The sequence below is a fragment of the Nuphar pumila genome, chromosome 10 (assembly GCF_984573655.1).
Source record: "Nuphar pumila chromosome 10, dmNupPumi1.hap1.1, whole genome shotgun sequence".
In the NCBI taxonomy this organism is placed as follows: Eukaryota; Viridiplantae; Streptophyta; class Magnoliopsida; order Nymphaeales; family Nymphaeaceae; genus Nuphar; species Nuphar pumila.
In genome coordinates, this window is record NC_143258.1 from 2742580 (window position 1) to 2757065 (window position 14486).

General features: G+C 41.8%; 1 protein-coding gene across 1 annotated transcript; it reads left to right on the top strand.

Annotated features, from left to right (window-relative positions):
• The first annotated feature begins 2484 nt into the window (after nucleotides 1–2484).
• On the top strand, nucleotides 2485–14157 carry LOC149823248 (uncharacterized). Its single transcript, XM_090019998.1, has 3 exons — nucleotides 2485–2591; nucleotides 6386–6542; nucleotides 13884–14157. Exons 2-3 carry the CDS (start codon nucleotides 6387–6389, stop codon nucleotides 13929–13931), a joined length of 204 nt encoding a protein of 67 aa, XP_089876124.1. The 5' UTR covers nucleotides 2485–2591; nucleotide 6386; the 3' UTR covers nucleotides 13932–14157.
• The last annotated feature ends 329 nt before the right edge of the window (nucleotides 14158–14486 follow it).

Sequence of the window (14486 nt, forward strand, 5' to 3'; positions counted from 1 at the left end):
CGTTATCTGTTCAAGCTGCTATCAAGGTGGACGGAGACAACATAACAGTAGGGGTGTCAAAGGGCCAGGTTTGACTCGGACCTAGGTGGGACCAAACCAGATTTGATTTGAGATGTTGGATCTGGGTCCACTCATAAGAGAAACCATACCCGGATCCTATAAGGATTACGTGAACCAGACCCAGACCATACCTGGTAAAATAGTATTTTTTAAATATTTTTTACATTGAAAATTTGCAGATATTAGTCGTAACTCAGGTTGGGCCCGGGTCTGGTATCAAATTTCACAAACCATACCCTGCTCTATATATTAATTGGATCCTTTGAGTCTGTCCAGGATTTTAAACAGGCTTCCTTGTTTACCGCCAAACCCTGACCCTATAGGGCTTGGTACGGGTCAGGTCCAGGTCACACCCGACCCATTAACACTCCTACATAACAGTATGAATATAGGCATGTTTATTTCACTCAGATGCATGAGTAGGGATGCCAACTGGTTGGATCTAGGCATTACCGAATCGGTTACCTAGTTGGATTCAGATTCAGATGGAAAAAGATAGAACTGAATCTAGATACAACTAATCCAAAATCCTATATTTACACTTAATCAGATTTAGATTCAGATTCAGATTCAGATTTTAATGAGAAATTAATACTGAATCTGAATCAAATTCTTAATCGGATCTGAATTTGGCTACCGAATCTGATTAATCAAATTTGAATTGGGGTCGGATATCAGGTTACATCCAACCCGTTGACATCCCAATGCGTGAGAGAACACCACATTTTAGTACCAAATGAGGTAATTTTCTCATAATGGGCCAAACAAACGTGTTATGTGTGGTGCCCAAGTGAGACCAGCTGTTGCCCCAGGGATCCAGAGAGGGGCTAAGTGCCATGACTATGCCTGCACTCTGTAGCTCCGGCCCCATACAATGCTGTCATGCCATTAGCTATGGCACTTGGCTGCCTACTCCTTCACTATCTACGAGCAGCAAAGTTAGGATCAGGTGCAATAACAACCCCTGCATAATGCAATTTTACAAAATTATCCGTCCCTTTTTTAAGGGTGTGTTTGTGTGTCACAGAAACGGTGGGGTTAAGGATGGCAGTGGACTGGGGTGGGGGCGGGGAACAAGGTCTCCACCCCTGCTCCATCTAAAAATCCGAACCTCCATCCTTGCACGGGGATGGATTTTAACTTCTACACCCACCTTCATCTCCCGTCCAAACGGGGCGAGGCGGGGCAGGGCTCCGTTTCCCCTCTGTCTATAGTCATCTCTTAAAAGATTGGAGACCGGGCGGGGTGGGGAAAGGCGAGGATTGTGATGGGTATGGGGTAGGGCAGGAGAAAGCATAAGTCCATCCCTGCCTCCATCCCCGCACGTGGATAGATTTTAACCTTCATTCCCGCCTCCATCCCCTGTTCAAACGGGGTGAGACGGGACAGGGCCCCGTTGTCCCCCGGTCCACTGCCACGGGAAAGGATTATGTGGAAAAGCGGTGGTCCCCGTAGGGCTCCCTTCCCTGAGAGGAAATAGCAGCCCATTTTTGGGTTGCTATAGCGGGGACTAAGGCTCTGTTAGACTAACCATGGTCAGACATGGAGCGAGGTCAAATGACTATCAAACATACAAATTTTCAAAAATGCACAAGGGACTGTTTTGTGGTATAACTCATATGGCAATAGGGGTGGCAAAACCTGACACGACCCGCCAACCCATCTCTTAGGCGGGTTCGGGTTGGGCTTAAACTAACCCGTTTAATAAACAGGTTGACCCACCTAACCCGTTTATTAAACGGGTCGGGTTCGTGTTAGGGGTATGCCAACCCGCCAACCCGTTTACCCGACCCAACCCGTTTATTAAACGGGTTGGCGTGTCGGGTTACCGATTTAATAAACGGGTCGGGTTTGGGTTGAGGTATGCTGATCCGCTAACCCGTTGGGTCGACCCGCCAACCCGACCCTATATGGCAACAACTATTTTGTAAAGGAACTCAAAATTTTTTAATATCTTGAGGATGTTTGTGAATGTAATCCAATGTCAAGCTCTACTCGACCCGGCCCAGCCCAGGTCGGGCCGAGATTTTTACCGAGCCCACCATTCTAACTAGGTGGACATCAGGCAGGCTCGACTCGATCTGATAAGAACCTGACCCATATTCAGGCCTGAACCCGGTCTGACTCAATTATATTTGGGCTCGAGGCTCTGGTCGGGTAACGGATCGGACTTGTCAAGCTCTGTGCATTTTGCACATGTGCCCGACCCGATTATCTAATCAGGCCGGGTCAGGCCTGGGTTGGACAATGCAGCCCTAGGGCACCAAGCCCTATGTCCACCCCTAATTCTAATCGTGTAAAGCTGGATAAGAGGCATCACTCCTGAATGCAATTACTTGAATTTAAGCAGGTTTTCTGCAATTAGTCCCCTCCCTGGGGCGGGTCAACTACCGAGTAGGGCTGTCACTGACCCGATCCGTGGGCGGACGAAGGAACCCATCTCTCTCTCTCTCTCTCTCTCTCTCTGTTTGACCGTTCGTCTTTGCCTTCATCGCCGTCTCGATCGATCTCTGCAACACTGCAACTGAAGGGTACTCTCCTTCTCTCTCTCTCTCTGGTCGTTCGAATCTAAATCGGAGTGTTCTTATCATGATTTTCCTGTATTTTTTTTTTATTGTTAACGATTTTGTGATTATTAGATTCATCGGCCTATTGTCAAATAGTATATTGATGGTTCATTACGATTTGTCTTAGTTTTTCGTGGCACGAAAATTAGGTTTTTTCTCTGTTTAATCTGACGCCCACTTGGTCGATCTATTTTTCTCTCTTCTTTTCCACGATCAGAATTCGCGATCTTGACGTTCTGCTTCAATCTTCCATGCCATTTTGGGTTTTTTTGTTCCGTGAATGCTTTCTCTTGGGCTTCTGGTTTTCTTTAGTTTCTCAAACCATAGATTGCACTGCGTGAGGAAGCTCAAAAATGCAGATTCTGTTGATTGTTTGTTGCTTCTTGTTATCCCGAGGGGAAGTGATTCATAGACTAACATATTGGAATGGTATATCATTGATATTCCCCTAAATCACAGGATTCTGATAAATTCTTATAATAAGAAAAAGAGAGATCCTTCTCCATCAATTTCCCTTGTCTGCCATTCTTCAAGAATAGACCTTTTCAAGTTTGAATTTTTCCATTTGGAATATGGTTTCTTTTCTTTCCTTCTCTTTTTCTTTTATTCCCTTCCATCATTCCTGAAGTCCCTCAACAGTAGCATTGAGGATCTCTTAACACCTTTACAGTAATGTGTGCTGTCATCTTAACACCTTTAAAAACCTTATAATCCTACAGAAGAAAGTATCAGGGAAAATGAAACAGAATAGCCAAATGTATGTTTTCGATTCAGTTCATGTACATCTTACAGAACTTACTAGCATGTCCTCAGATAACAAGTTACCACAGATAAAAATCACGTTAATCCAAGTATAAATTCTTATGAATCGACTTCCATTGCTTTTAACAGTTTCAAAATTTAGTTGTGGAGGTGTCATTATATGAGCTGTTGCATGTGTGCATGCGTGCTTCATGCTTTCATTCTTCTATATCATTACAATTCCAAACTTATTAAATAAAATAAACATAATTCAGAGTGGGCTTGCTGGAGAAAGAGTGATTTCTTTAAGAAGAGATAAGCATCCCTTGAGTAATTTTCTTATTTCTATTTTAATTCCTGTTGCTGTCTAAAGTTTAAAAGAAAATTGACAAGCTAAAGAGTGAACTAAACGACAATAGAAGTGCAGCAACCTCATTAGGCCCAAATTGTACTTATGCTAAATCAGTGAATTATCCTCCAACAGGTATGATCCATTGAACACACACAATATCTTCATATCTGGTCAATTTCCTAAAAGGACCAAGAGTGGCGTGAACTCCTTAAAGTTCCCCCTCTCCCCATTCTATTTGTGTAGTCTTTGCATGAGAAAATGCGGCTCTTACTTCTGCCTTAATGAATATCTTATTTTCTATTGTTGTGTTGCACCGAATGATAATAATTTACAATCAAAGAAAGCACATTCATAAACCTAAACTTAAGTAGAGTGTCAAATTAAAAAAACTCTCAAACAAGATAGAATTGCCTCATGCCTATATGGCCTACACCGGTTCACCAATTAATCTAGTGAAAACTTGTGTTTGATGAAGGTATGACTCTACGGCATCATTCACAGTCCTTCCCACATCTTCAAATGCTTGCCACTAAGAATAGGACCCAACGTACAGGTTGAGGAGCACATATTACAATGAAATCATCAGAATCCACCCCTTTATGTATAATTGCTATTCTTTGAGGAATCAATATTGCTTCAGCCCTCTGTTTGAACCCATGAGTTCCTCCAGCCAGGTAGGATTTGCATCATTTTGTCCACTTGCAGGATTTCTATACCTGAGTTCAGAGTCCAAGGATTCTAAGATATCATCACCTTGCAACTGCACTTACACAATATATCTGTTTGCTGCCATTAAAGTTTCCAGCCCTTCCTAAAGATTCCCTCAAACTTGCATGGTATCAAAGGGGCTTCTACTCTTGTCTACATATTACACTACATGAACACAAACACAGGGAGGGAGGTCCACTTGTGTTCAGCTTTCTGCCTCACCTCTTTTACCAGGGGGCTTCAACACTCTTTTGCTCTAGACTAGACCGTTTACACTGAAGCGCTCCTTGTTAGATGTTCAAACATGATCAATTGGCTAGTCCTGTTCACATTAATAAGAAAAGTATCAGGTCTCAATGACAGTTGCCTGTTACCAGTCTCCGTCTTTTGTGGAATCATCCACAGTGCATACCATTTAAGTAGCTGTCACTATTTTTCCAAATACACATTACTGCAACTAATTGTGCTGTCAAGAGTGCTTTTTCTTTCTGGAAATTTCTTTATTTACTGGATATTAGTTATTATGCTATATATCACGATGAGTTAACTTGGTGGTTTGAGCATGATTTCTCATACGGTAGTATGTCTACATTTGATACAAATTGTAACCGTCTTATCGACTGAGTGTATCATTTTTCCATAATTAAGTGCTATTATTGCTATTTAGTTTTGTTTAGTGAAACATGATTTTCATTTCATCATATATGTTAAGTGTGATATATCCCCTTCGCAGCCTTATAGATCTACATTGTCTGGTTTTGTTTAGTTTAACATGGCTTTTAAGGGGTTTGGGACATGTGGCCACATCTTGGGGCATTTAATCATAGGCCACATCTTCCTAAAAAAATAAAGATGAAAAACTATTGAAGTTTCTATGGCTCTATGCTCTATGGTCTCCTTTTTCCTTTGAACTTGTCATTCTGTTGTGGTTCCTTGGTCTCTCCCTTTTAAAGTGCGTTTGAATCCCTTGGATCTCAGACCTGAGATTGGTTGGGCCCACACATGCTGAATCTCAGATCATTATGTTTTGACTTTTGAGGGTCTGAGTTCCACATTTTAGGGTAAAATTATGGGCTGCTGGCCTGACCTGGGGTTGCCAGAGATGTGTGAATCTCGGATCCTCGGTTCTCAAATCTGATCCCTCATATTTGAGAATGGAGGCATTCAAATGCACTATTGATTCAACCTTTTTCTTTTTGCCAGCATGTATTGGGTAATAGATGTATTGGTCTTGTTAAATATCATTCTCAACAGATGTCTTGGCCTAATTAAATATCATCCATACTCTTAGTTTCATTAAATCTCCCAAAGACTCATGACTTTAGGTTTACATTGTTTTATTTCCGGTGTAAACGTTTTATCTCACAGAGTTCCATAGTAAAGCTGTTCCATCTATTGTATTAGTTGGAGCATATGTTTAACATGTTCTTTACCAATAGTGTGCAAGCTATCAATTAATGTTATCATTCATACAATACATTTCGTTGTCTCCCAAGGGCTTTAGGTTTCCATTGTTTTATTTCTGGTATGCAAGTTTTATCTCACAGCATTCAATAGTAACCTATCCTGTGTTAGTGTGTTAGTTGGTGCATCTTTTTACATGTTTACCCACAGTGCGTAAACTATCAATTAATGTCATAGCACCATGGCGAGCGTCTTAGAGATGCATTTTCTTTTGATGATCACACTACGGTGATTTTGCTTGTCATATTTTTATGTTCATGAAAATGTAAGTCTTTTCTTTTGTTTCCGGTTTTCTAGTCATTGGAGTTGTGTGCTTGCATTTTCAGGAAAGAATTCTGTCCACTTGATGCGATACTGAAGTTGTTTTAGTTTATTATAAAGCATCTTCCAACTTTTCTGAACTTGTTATTTGCTTTTGTTGTAAAATTCGTATGGGCAAATCTTGGAAACTTGCATATCCAGTTGCATATCTTAGCACCTTTCATTGATGCAGGATGACTGAGCCTTCATTCGGGTCTAGGGAGAGGCTTCTTAAGAAGCAACAGCTTTTCCAGAGCATTCACAAGCACACCCACTTGAAAGGACCATATGATAAGATAACCTCCGTGGCCATTCCACTTGCATTTGCAGTTACTTGTGGCACCATGATAGTAAGTTTATCCCCATGATTGATGTAATTTTTTTTTAGTGACCCCAAATCTGCTCTTGATTGATGAGAGTGCCTCCATTTGTGTCTGATGAGCAGCTTGTTTTGTTTATGGGCAGCTTTTCCTTGCCTTTTAATAGTGGGCAACAGGCCGGCTCGGCCTGCAATTTAGACAGGCTGACTGAGCCACACCTGGTCCATCAACTTGCCAGGCCAGGTCTCGGCCTGGTTTGGGCCAGCCTAGGTTCCAAAAAGTTGGTCATCGACCTACTGTTTAGGTCCATGGGCCTTGAGCCTGTAGGCCACCTTGTCCTGGGCTTATTTTTCGAAGCAGCATGTGGCATGAGTACCCATCTTGAGCAAGCCTACTTGAGATGGGCACTCGCATCAGGTGCCACATAGTGTTGGCGATACCCTGTGTAAACAAATAGATAAGGAGCGTACCTGGATTCGCCATTGATGGTGTAGGTGATTCGGTGTTCTCCTCAGCCGGTCGACGCCCACAATGAGCCCAGGCCTTATGTCGACGGTGAGCAGGACCCTGTTCTGCTTAAGCTTGAATGCAGAAGTGAGTTTGGGCAGGATATGGCTATGAACTCTCATCATCTTCATAGCCCCTAATCCCATATTTATAATGGAGAATTGGGCTGTTACGTGAATGTGGTCTCTCCACATTCAAGTAACTCCCACCCACTACCTCCATTAACAAGCCACTTACGTGACCCACTAAAGGGGTGTCAAACCGGGTCAGACTGCGGGTTGGACCCGTAAAACCCAAAATGTCCAACATTCTCCCACTTGACCCATTGACACCAAAAGTGTACTAAATCGAGGTGTATACCGTTATCTCGATTTAATTCTTCATGTGGGTTCACATGCCACCCTTTATCACAAGGATGAATCGTATGAGTCAAGGATATGAACACCCCTTTATGAAATGTCATATTTTCTTGTACTACACTACAATTCACCTTCAGTGCTTAGGCATGTAAAGAAATTACCTTTTATGAATATGTTGGTCTCTCACCTATTCTATTGGTCCTTTAATATTGTTATTCTGCTATTCTCTCTAACCCATATGAGAGATTCTTTATGCAAAATCAACAATAACACAAAACTTTAGAGAATCAAAACATAAACACAAATGTGACTACATAATGTATTGTCATACATCAGAAGGAATAAAAAAGACCCATCCCCTTTACATGTTGGGAATACAATCCCGGTGCTAGCCCTTTAGTAAGGGGATCCGCAGTCATTTCCTTCGTCCCAATTGTATCAATACATACCAGATGATTCTCAGTCTTTTCCTTAACAACAAAATATTTTAACTCCATGTGTCGACACGATGTTGAGCTCTTGTTGTTATTTGAAAAGGACACGGCTGCTTCATTATCACAAAAGATCTTTAGTGGTCTCTCAATAGAGTCCACTATACCAAGACCCATAATGAAGTTTCTTATCCAAATGGCCTGTGACGAAGTCTCGTATAGAGCAATAAATTCCGCCTCCATGGTATGAGCAGCAGTGGTAGACTGCTTTCCGCTTCTCCATGAGACAACACCACCCGCTAGAAGGAAAATGTATCCAGTAGTGGATTTTCTACTGTCAATACACCCTCCTAAGTCCGCATCAGAGTATCCAACGACCTCTAGGTGGTCAGCTTTCCTGTAGATCAACATATAGTCTTTCGTTCCTTGTAAATAACGCATGACCTTCTTTGCTGCCTTCCAGTGCGCAATGCCTGGATTTGACTGATATCTACCAAGCATTCCCACAGCAAATGCTATATCAGGTCGAGTGCAGGTCTGCACGTACTGTAAACTCCCAACTGCTGAAGCATATGGGACAACATCCATCTGAGCCTTCACAATATCATCTTGAGGACAGTCCTTCAAGCTCAATTTATCCCCTTTCACTATAGGTGCCGAACTAGGAGAACAATTCTCCATCCCATATCTTTTAAGAACCTTAAGGATATAGGATTTCTGAGATAGGCCAAGGACACCTTTAGTTCTATTACGACGGATCTCAATTCCAAGGACATAAGTAGCCTCACCCATGTCTTTCATATCGAAATGAGAGGAAAGAAAATATTTTGTTTCATGTAAAAGACTCAAATCATCAGTTGCAAGAAGAATATCGTCAACATATAAAACCAAAATTATGAACTTACTCCCACTAGTCTTAATGTAAATACACTGATTAACAATGTTTTCAGTGAATCCAAAGTTCATTATAACCTGATTGAACTTCTTATACCACTGGTGGGAGGCCTGTTTAAGTCCATAAATTGACTTATTCAATTTGTAAACTAAGTTATTTGAGTCATCTATACTGAAACCAGGAGGTTGTTGCATGTATACCTCCTCATCCAGATCCCCATTTAGGAAGGCGGTTTTCACATCCATCTGATGCAGCTCTAAATCAAAATGAGCTACGAGGGCCATGATTATTCTTAATGAATCTTTAGTTGAGACAGGAGAAAAAGTCTCATTATAATCAATGCCCTCTATCTGTGTGAAACCTTTTGCAACAAGCCTAGCCTTGTACCTCTCCACATGACCTTTAGAGTCTGTTTTGGTTTTGTAAACCCATTTACAACCAACAGGTCTAACTCCATCAGGTCGAGGTACAAGATCCCACACTTGGTTCTTTGCCATAAAGTCAAGCTCTTCTTTCATGGCATTAATCCAATGTGTTGATCTTTCACTTTCAATGGCTTCTGCAAATGTGATGGGATCTTCATCAATGTCTATGAAATCATTTGACTCTTGTAAATACACCACATAGTCCGGATGGATAGCAGATTTCCTAATTCTGGTGGACCTCCATACAGGTGCTACAGGTGGGTCAAAATGAACCTCTGTATCCTGTTGTTGTTGTATATCCTCATCAACAACCGGATCTAGTTGGGATTGATGTTCATTGACTGGACTTTCTCTTACATTACTCGAAGGAACAATGATAGAGAAAGTCGGGTCATTATCCTTAGCAGGTGAGAAACCTGAATCCTGCATTTCCTCAAAATTAATATTTTGAGATGCATCTATCCCAACAGAACCATTTTCAAGAAATCTTGCTTTATCTGTTTCCACTATCTGTGGTGTATGAGATGGATAATAAAACCTAAAGCCTTTTGATCTTTCTGGATAACCAATGAAGAAACCACTAGTTATCCTAGGATCAAAAGCTTTTATATGTGGGTTATACAATTTAGCTTCTGCTGGACATCCCCATATGTGCATATATGATAAAGAAGGTTTTCTACCTGTCCATAACTCATAAGGAGTCTTTTGAACAGCTTTCGTAGGAACCTTATTCAAAATATGCACTGCAGTCCTAAGAGCTTCACCCCACAAGGTTAAAGGAATGTTTGAGTGATTCAACATCGCTCGAACCATTTCTTTAAGCGTACGGTTTCTCCTCTCAGCTACACCATTCTGATAAGCACTACCAGGCATGGTATACTGAGGTACAATGCCTTCCTCTTTTAGAAACCGCGCTAATGGACCTTCCTTTTGTCCCATCTCAGTGAAACGACCATAATATTCGCCACTTCTATCTGACCTGACAACCTTAATAACTTCACTGGTTTGTTTCTCTACTTCTTTCTTGAAGTCCTTAAAAACCTGAAAGACTTCTGATTTTTCAGATAATAAGTAGAGATACATATACCGTGAGTAATTGTCTATAAAGGTGACAAAATACTTTTCACCCGTATAACACGGTGAAAAAGGGCCGCAGACATCCGTATGCACTATTTCTAACTTTTCATTGCTGCGTTTGGCATCTTTCTTATATGTGTTAGACTGCTTAGCCTTTATGCAGTCAACACATGGCTCTATATTCGTAAAATCAAGGGATCCAAGGATTCCCTCTTTTACGAGTCTTTGGACTCTCTCTTTCGAGATATGTCCTAACCTCCGATGCCAAAGCAAATAGGATTGATCATCCTTTAGACCACGTTTATTGCCAATCATTGTGTTCTCAATGGAGTGAGATTCCTGAATTTGGAGTTTGGTTCTTAATCGATACAAACCATCACACATATATGCAGAACCTATATTCATTGAATTTTTCATAATAATAAGTTCAGATTTTTCAAATTTAAATACAAAATCAAACTTATCAAGTTTTGAAATTGAAATTAGGCTCCGACTATAAGATAGAACATAAAATGTATCGACCAAATCCAACATGAATCCCGACTCCAACACAATTCTGCAGGTCCCAACGGTCTTGACATGCGAACACATCTTATTTCCTGAGAAGATGCTTCTTTCATGCTCCGTTGGTTCCCTTTTGTTCAGAAATGCCTGCAAAGAGTTGACAATGTGCACCGTGGCACCAGAATCAATCCACCAACTATGCAATGGAACATGAATTAAATTGCACTCATGAGAAACGAATGACTTATTACCTTTATTTTCGAGCCACTTCTTGAACTTCAAACAGTCCACCTTCTTATGCCCTTTCTTTTTGCAGAAGAAACACTTTATAGAAGGGCCACCAAACTGGGATTTGGCTTTTGCCTGAGAGTTTGAACTCTCCCCAGTGGCTCTCTTCTGATTCTTCTTTTTGAAGGAGCTTTTCTTTGGCCTCGACCTCTGTTTATCCTTATGAGAAGCCATATGTGCACTTGGCACCCTCTCACCCTTCAATCTCTCCTCTTCCTCAACACACTTACTCAAGAGGTCATTAAAAGACCACTCATCATTATATGTGTTGTAGGAGATTTTAAAGGGTCCATACTCAGTAGGTAACGAGGTTAAGATCAAATGGACTAAAAATGAGTCAGAGATGGCGAACTTCATGTCATTCAGTTGAGTCACAATATTCCTCATTTCCAAAATGTGCTGTCGGATGTGACTGTCACCAGCATATTTCATAGACACTAATTTGGACATAAGGGTACTGACCCTTGCCTTATTAGAAGTGACGAATTGAGCCTCAATGGCTCCCAGAAATTCCTTCACAGTCCTACAGTGAGGAATTGCGCCTCGAATGTTCTTAGCCACCCGAGATTGCAAAAGCAACAGGCTAAGTCTGTTCGAGCGCTCCCACTTCTCAGAGGCAGCCTTCTGATCAGCTGTACTCTGCTCTGTAAGAGTGGGAGGTTCGTCAATTCTAAGGGCCAGATCTAAATCCATATAGCCCAAAGTGAACAACACAATTTCTTTCCAATCAGAAAAATTTGATCCGTCTAAGATAGGGATACTACTAGAACCGTCGATATGGAAGGAACCTGATAAAAGGAATGAAAAACGGAAAGATGTTACTATTATTGCTCAAACGAGACTCATGTTGAAAAGGTAAAAGTGAGACCCTTTATTTTCACTTTTTCTGAGACAAGCATAGTTGAGCCATTATCGTTTCACTTTGGTGAAAACGATAATACTCATGATTGCTCCGTCTCTTCAATTCCCAAGGAATTGACTTCAGTTGGTGAAACTAGTAGATCATGAATCCAGAGGCAATTCGGCACTGTACCTTTGGGTACGAACATGCTTCATGGGCTGAAATGCATATCTACTATCACACCCTGTGTAAATTTGGAACACAACGACCTACCTTTGGGTAGAATCGATGTTTCATAAATTCACACACAATCATAATTACGAATCTTAATACGGTTCAAAGAATCCTCAATTAACACGACTCAGATCACTTTAGTGATTCCATGAATCGGTTAATCAAAATCTTTTACCGAAAAATTTATTCGTATTATGGAGCACACCCATGCACACATTTTAATGCATGTATATTTATGACCTAATATCAGTTTATACTACAACAAAAATGCATAAACTAATTGTCATAAATTTAGTCATAATTCATGCTTAAAATCATCATGCATAACTTAACCAACGCAAAATACATGAATTAACATGCATAAGTCATGCATTATTCAAAATAAATACTTTATAAAGCATGAAAAATAACAAAAGCATGCTCATATGGGTAAAACCCAGGGTCTTCATGTAGGAACCGGTCTTAAAACACTCTGAACCGGTCTGAAACCGCCCCGAACCGGTCATCTAAGGGTCCGAACCGGTTCTGAACCTTATAAACCGATACATAATATGAACAAAAGTTCATAAAACCCTATAACCGTATACCAAAATCCCTGTATTTATTTAAATCTATGAAAACAGGGTCTCAGCGTTCCAGAACCGGTGAAAAACTGGAAAGAACCGGTCAAAATGGCTCCGAACCGGTTCCGGAAGGGGTCGGATCAGGTTCCTGATCCGATTCAGTCTCAATAGTGTTTGGATCCTGTTTTTATGGATCCAACCCAGTTTCAAATGGGATCCGGGTCTGACCCGAACCATACTTAATACGGGTCGGACTCGAACCAAAACCCAGGTTAGACCCTGTCCGAAACAGGCCCGGGTCGGACCCGGTCCAAAACAGATACCGGGTTAGACCCGGTCCATCATGGACCCGGGTACGGCCCGGTTCAGACCGGATACCGGGTTCGACCCAGTCCAACATGGACCCGGGTATGACCCGGTTCAAACCAAATACCGGGTTCGACCCGGTCCAACATGGACCCGGGTATGACCCGGTTCAAACCAAATACCGGGTTCGACCCGGTCCAACATGGACCCGGTTATGACCCGGACAAAACCGGATCCGGGTCCGACCCGGTCATTAATGGTTCCAGATCGGACCCGATCCAAAATAGGTCTGGATCGGACCCGATCCTTTCCGGATCAGACCCAGACCCGGTACCTTTATGGGTCTGGGTCAGATCCAAAAGAAAAGAGCAGACCCGATCCACCCAAAACCCAATGTTGGCGATACCCTGTGTAAACAAATAGACAGGGAGCGTACCTGGATTCACCATTGATGGTGTAGGTGATTCGGCGTTCTCCTCAGCCGGTCGACGCCCACAATGAGCCCAGGCCTTATGTTGACGGTGAGCAGGACCCTGTTCTGCTTAAGCTTGAGAAGTGAGTTTGGGCAGGATATGGCTATGAACTCTCATCATCTTCATAGCCCCTAATCCCATATTTATAATGGAGAATTAGGCAGTTACGTGAATGTGGTCTCTCCACATTCACGTAACTCCCACCCACTACATTAACAAGCCACTTACGTGACCCACTAAAGGGGTGTCAAACCGGGTCAGACTGCGGGTTGGACCCGTAAAACCCAAAATGTCCAACACATAGGAGTTCCCACATAAGCCCGTGATGGCTCGATCCATTGCCCATCCCTACCCTTCATATGGTCAATTAACATTTTATGTTCATTTCTTTTGGGCCTAATGAAAAATCTCCGTGCATCGAAAAATGGTTATTTTCCCTTCTGTCTAATGTGTCCTTTTTTATGCCAGGTTCGTGGGGTGTATAATATGGCTAATGGGATCGGGAAGAAAGAATGAGGGGGATGGGCTGAAACAAGTGAAGAATAAAAGGTCCTAGTTGCTACTTGGATGCCAAACTCTTTCTGGATCTCTTTTTTTTTTCCATTCAAATAATGATTCATTCTGGATCTGTCTTCTGTGACATTTCAGTTTTAGTGCTTCTGGAATAATTTGTTTTTCTTTGATTCACAACTTAGAAATGTGATATCAATGCACGCATGTTCTTCTGGGCAACTCAAAACATGTGTTTCAGATAAATTTTTTTGCTGTTTCATGAAGTTCTGCTTGGATGATGATATCATGGTTGGTATCTCAAACCGCTTGTTTCATGAAGTTCTGCTTGGATGATCCCCTTCATGTGTATTGGCAGCACACATTTTGAGCAATCACAATTTCTCCCAGCCATCACTGATCGCTACATATCCTGGTTTCCTAAATCTCTGCTGGATGGCCGGGAAATAGCTTTCTCTTTTCGGCAACAACTATATGAAGCCGACTGCAACAGCCTGCAGACTCCCTTATCCGGAGCCTCTCAAATTAGGGATGGCAGTAGACCGGGGGAAAACGGAGCCC